At 45.8% G+C, this 6,039-nt stretch overlaps 1 protein-coding gene across 1 annotated transcript; it reads left to right on the forward strand.

Moving 5' to 3' along the window:
* Nucleotides 1-294: 294 nt before the first annotated feature.
* Nucleotides 295-5,805, forward strand: LOC311252798 (hyaluronidase-1-like; the record flags this gene model as incomplete). The annotated part of the gene is made up of 9 exons (XM_084346337.1): nt 295-302; nt 1,156-1,241; nt 1,537-1,757; nt 2,442-2,608; nt 2,693-2,861; nt 2,934-3,152; nt 3,234-3,401; nt 4,580-4,669; nt 5,027-5,805. 9 exons carry the CDS (start codon nt 295-297, stop codon nt 5,462-5,464), a joined length of 1,566 nt encoding a protein of 521 aa, XP_084202463.1. The 3' UTR covers nt 5,465-5,805.
* Between the last annotated feature and the right edge of the window lie 234 nt (nt 5,806-6,039).

Consider the following 6,039-nt stretch of genomic DNA (forward strand, 5'->3'; position numbering starts at 1 on the left):
AGTGACATTCCATCACTGTCCCACACGGTGGGCGTCACTCTGAGGACAGTGCACGCTCCACAACCTCTCACCTAGGTGTGCCGTCCTCCTCTGCTCCAAAACTCAAAACTTGGCACCGGGCGATCAAAACAAGGCGATTTTTCCGAGACAAACAACAGACGGCAGAGTGGATGCCCCCGTGCCTCTCCCCCCATATGTACAGTATATCAGACGGTGTCACTTTTGTAAGGACACTCTCTCTTTCTCGGTGTTGCAGTCGAGACATCTTATGGTGAGACGGTTCCACTTGACGGCATGTGCAGGTAGGTGTCTTTATTACTGTATGTGTGTAGTCTGGGAGTCAGTTTTGAGTTGGCGTGTTGTGATTGTCAAGGTTTAGGAATGTTTAGATAGGAGAGATTTGTGTTTGTGGAGTTTGGCAGACTGGATAAGACTCATGGGGAGTTATAAAGTTGGATTAAGATCAGAATCAACTAGAATTATATCAACTGCTCCACGTGTCTTAAAAAGGGAACATCATCTTGCCTGTTTCATTATTATAGCAACATTGAGTGTGTTTATGTGTGCATTAGTATCCTGGTTCAGAGCCTCGTCACGCTCTTGATTATATTTGGGATGTGGTGTTTACATGGAGCATGAAGGACGTGGTTATCGTCTGCCAGCAGCTGTGTTTTGATTTCTCATCATCAGCTACTGTAAGATAACCCAGATACTGTGTTTACATGCCACAGTAACCTAATTTTAGGCAGCACATCCAGGTTTCTGAAAACCAGGAAGGTCCTTTTAAGGTATCGGAAACCATTAAGCTGGTTAGTATCCCCATAACTGGGATACTAATAAGCATCTAAATGCACTCATTGGCCACCAACATGTATATTATTCAACCTATTATTAGACTTTAATGTTTGATGGGCTCTGTTTTGTTTGATTTGGCTTCTCCTCAGCCGGGGGAAAGGATGGTTTCAGTCACACAGAAGAGCAGAAGCTGCATGCTGCTGCTCCTCTCGCTCACCCCATCAATCTTCCCCTCTCTGCCTGTCTCCATCCTCTCTGCTCTCACCATCTCTGTTCTTTCATTACCTGTCCCGACAGCTCCTGCTGGCAACACAAACATGTCGAGCATTTCTAACGCTTCCACCGCTCCCGCAATCCTAGAGCCAATCACCTCCGCCGTCGGCCCAACGTCTTCGTCGAGAGCCTCTATTACAGCTCCGTCAGAATCACTGTCAGCTACCTCTTCGGTGTCACTCTTTAAAGAAACATCCACAAGCGACCTCCTCACATCCTCACCCACAGCTAGGGGAGAACAAATGTCCCCTAATGTCTCAAGCTATCTACCTCACCCCTTCAAATGTACGACATTATCCCTTAGACCACCTCTGCATGAAAACCTTCTATGCCATTTGTCCAAAATGACTCCATATCCTCCCTCAACCTCACTTCCACCCAAGCTTCCCTCTCCTGTTTCAAGAGCATCCTTTCCCACAACGTTCTTGCCTTTAACCTCTCAAACATCGCCAACTCTTCTCGTCAAAGCTTCGCCCGTCCCTCTCCCTAAGACCTCGACACCTCCTCCAGAAGCAGCAACCCCTCGTCGGCCCAGACCACTCCCGCCTCGCCCTCTTCCCCGCACCACCAGTCCTCTGTTTGAGCACCAACCTTTCATTGTCACCTGGAACATCCCCGACCTGGTGTGTAAGAGGTACAACATCTCACTGGACACCTCGCCCTTTAAAGGAGTGGCCACGCCTGCTAAGGTCAGAGGACGAAGATTTGAATGTTTCAAATCTATAACCTTTCTGCAAACCACAGTTATATTGAAGTTTTACATTTCTTTGTGTTGCAGCTTAACGTTTCTTTAGTTTCAGTGTTGTGACAACACTGTGGATATGGTCTGGTTAGGTTAAGGCACAAAAACTACTTGGTTAGGGTTGGGAAGAGATAATGTTTAAACTTAAAATACCTATTTTTGTTGCCAGAAACATGGCTTGAGATATCCCTACTCCCAAAAACCGAGCTTTGTTTTTTGGGAGTTTGTGCAAAACTTACAAATACTTGAACACAGTCTTGAACAGAAAGTTGATTTTTGAGTCTTATTGCCAACTTGTCATTGTCGGTTGGGTTGGCCGCCATCCCAAAGCAACAGTATTTAACAGACTGGGCATGAGACTCAAAAATCAACTCCCCCTCCCCCATCTCCCCGAATGAAAGTCAGGTCATAAACATGTAATGTGAACGTGATACGACACGTCTTGTAGAAATCTCACTACGGTTCATATTGACGCATACAAAGGCGACCCTATCAGAGGTCTGCAGAAACGTTAACTGCCGACGTTTCAATTATTCTGTTGACTGGGCTGAGGATGAAGGCCTCTTTCACAGGATATTATAATTCAAGGCACATTCACCAGTTCACTCACATCATTGTGTTTGTGCTGCAGGTCCCGGGCCAGTTCCTGTCTCTGTTCTACACAGACCGACTGGGCCTTTACCCACATGTTGACCTCACTACCAGGACGCATTTCAACGGGGGCATCCCTCAGAGAGGTAACCTGAAAGCCAGCATGAACAAGGCCAGAGCAGATATCAACTACTACATCCCGTCCAAGTGAGTCGACCTGACATTTGAACACATCGGACACGTTTGATTGTGATCTTTAACCGCTTCTTCATCGTCCTGTCTTCCTCACAGGACAACCCGGGGCTTGGCTGTGATAGACTGGGAGGAATGGCGCCCCCTGTGGGACAGAAACTGGGGCACAAAGAGAGTCTATCAGACTTTATCCGTGGCCCGCGTTATGCGCACACACCGCTCCCTCACAGTGCAGCAGGCCAAGGAGAAAGCCAAACAACAGTTCCAGGTCAGAACTAACAAATCATATAGTCCTGATCGTTAAATACTGATGCATAACTCCCTTCCTCTTCCATTTAAGGAGGCAGCCAGGAGTTACATGTCAGGGATGTTGGCAGTGGGCAGAGCTATGAGACCCAACTATCTCTGGGGCTTCTACCTGTTTCCTAACTGCTATAATTACGGCTGGGAGAGGACAGACTACACAGGCCGGTGCTCCAAGGAGGTGAGGAGGCAGAATGATTTGCTGCTCTGGCTGTGGGAGTCCAGCACTGCCCTCTTCCCCTCTGTCTACCTGCAGGTTGGTTGGATAGTTACCACTGCACTATTATTTCCACAGTTTAAATTCCTCAGACGTATTTCTCTCCTTGCGCTTTCTCAGGTCTCGCTAGCAGACAATCCCCGAGCCGCCCTGATGGTGAGAAATCGTGTGCAGGAAGCTCTGAGAGTATCTGCCCTGTCCACGCAGAGCGGTGCCGCCGCCGCCGCACCCGTGTTTGCTTACACGAGACCCGTCTTTGTCGACCAGAACAGGCGTTTCCTCAGCCAGGTGAACGACAGTGATTTTAAATGTTGATTTGTTTCATACATCCTGTGGTCTCAGGGGTATTATTGGATGGTACGAGGCACCACATGGATCAATAATTAAATCCACCATTCGAACTGGTTACAGTTTTGAAAAACGACTCATCGGCGGGCGACCACACACTTGACAGGATTAGACACATCTTAGGTTACTTCTTCACCCCAGCAGTGAGGTGTTTCCAGCCTGAGGTCCAGCTTTAAAAGGAGTTTGGTTTCTTTAGTGTAACAACACACTTCTCAGGCGGTAACCCTCACCTGTAATCCTTATCCTCTCTTCTCACCTGGTGTTTCTGGGGAAATAAGAACAGTGAAAATGCCTGTGCTCCATGTTTAGATACATGATTGGTGATTTTATTTTCATTTGTTAGTGTTTATTGAGGTTCCTGTCTACCTGTAATAAGGCAATAATGAGGTAGTGGAAGTATTCAGATACTTTACTCAAGTAAAAGTACCAGTATCACACTGTAGAAATACTCTGTTACAACTCAAAGTATGTACTTAAGTATGTATAATCAGGACAGTGCACTTAAATGTGCAATATTTTACTTTAAAACAGGAGAAAGTTAAGTAATATTATCCAAACAAAGTTTAGAAATTATGTAGAAGACCCCTATGTTATGTGTTGCAGAGACGTCTACTGAAGTTAGCATGCTAACCGGCTAGCCACAGCGGTCAAAGGCTCCAGTGCTAGCTTTGTGAGCTCACAGTGCGGGCATACTCGAGTAACAGGACTGCTGGCTAAATGGCTAACTGAGCTAACTAGGTAACAGCAGCTACAGTTAGCAACTACAGCTAGCAGCTACAGTTAGCAGCAGTTAGCAGTTACTCTGGTGATATGCTGCCCCATTTGTTTGGAGAATGAATTCAACAGGTGGCCAATTTTTACATACTGCACCTTTAAATTTTTACCTTTTGCTTAAAATGATTATTGGTAGTAGGTAGTTTAATTAATAATAAGCTCTTTGTATATTTTGTTTGCAAAAAAATGTGAAGTAAAAAGTAAAATATTTCCCTCTGGAATGTAACAGAGTAAGAAGTATAAAGTGGCAAGAAAGGAAAAGACGAAGAGAAGCACCTCACCTTTGTTCTTTAGTACAGTTCTTTAATTAAAATACTCAGTCACACTCCACCGCTGTCTTTCAGGGAGACTTGGTCAGCACCATCGGCGAGAGTGCAGCAGTGGGAGCGTCGGGCGCTGTGCTGTGGGGGGCCAGCGCTGACTACGATGACCAGGTAACATCACACTGCAGCCCTCCGCTGGCCCGCTGAACGATGTGACAGACAGCACTGATGTGTTCAGTTAGATGATATAGGAGTTAGCTCGTCTGAGACTGACTGACAATACCTCAGCGGCACAGGTACTGATGGACTGGGTGGTTGTGCAACATGATGAGTTAATTCACCGCAGCGGTGCCGTGATTAGCTTGATGATAGTGACTTTCACTGGATACCCTCTGAAAGAAACCTCACCGTGTAAAATCTGAATACTCTGGCATTTAGATATGTTTATTGTTATGTTTATTATCATACAGAGATTATATTTACTGTTGTCTTATTGGTCTTCCTGTTCCTTTTCCCACTCTCCTTAAGACTTCCTGTGAAGCCCTCTCATCCTACCTCTCTTCCACCCTCAACCCTTACATCACCAACGTCACCGTAGCCGCCCAGCTCTGCAGCAACTTCCTGTGTCGAGGGAATGGCCGCTGTGTCCGAAAAAACTACAACTCCAATCACTACCTCCACCTAAACCCGGACAATTTCAGGATCTTGCACGTTCAGAAGCGCCACCTCGTCCTCGGGAGACCCACCTTGACAGACCTGAAGACTCTGAGCAGGAGGTTTACCTGTCAATGCTACAAAGGACTGAGCTGCTCTCCCAGGACCAACAGAGAGCTGGCCAAGGCCCTGATGTTCAGTGTGAAGCAGGGGCTGTACCACAAGGCTAACACTCTGAATAAAGCCATGTTGGACCATGCACTGCAAGACAGCATCACAAAGGACAAGGTTAAAAAGAACTTGAAAGTTTAACTTGTAATCAAAATGTTTGGTTTTAAGTTCAGACCTGGGGAGGACCCGGTCCTGTCATGACCGAGTGCTGCACACTTTGCATGTTTAGCCCACAACATGATTTGCATCTGTAGTGACTGATGTTAAAAGTCTGCAGGCTTTAGCTCAACTGGAGCACAAAACCAGAATGCTGTCACAACTCACCCCTTACCTCACCTGAAGCTACTGGTTCAGTTGAGGTTTTCTGAAAGACTTCAGGGATACCATCAATCTTTTTATCATCATTTCACCCTATTGATTTCTTTGATGTTATTACCTCTCATCACAAATACACTGTGTACATTAAATAGTGTGTTAGCGACTGATCGTCAGCAAGGTTTTAAAGGACTCATGGTTATGTATGTAACATGTCTATAGTCTTTGTATGAGCAGGAGGTTTGCTGAAGCTCAAAACAATCTTATAAACAAGTACTGGGCTATATCAGGTATGAATCACCGGTGACAAAACTATTCCCAGTAGGTATTTGTATATGATTTGACTATATATGTAAATAAATGAAAGAGACTGGGAGCAACAGTGTTGTAGGCAGTGTTGT

This window comes from Pagrus pagrus (assembly GCF_965226575.1).
Source record: "Pagrus pagrus genome assembly, chromosome: 23".
Lineage (NCBI taxonomy): Eukaryota > Metazoa > Chordata > Actinopteri > Spariformes > Sparidae > Pagrus > Pagrus pagrus.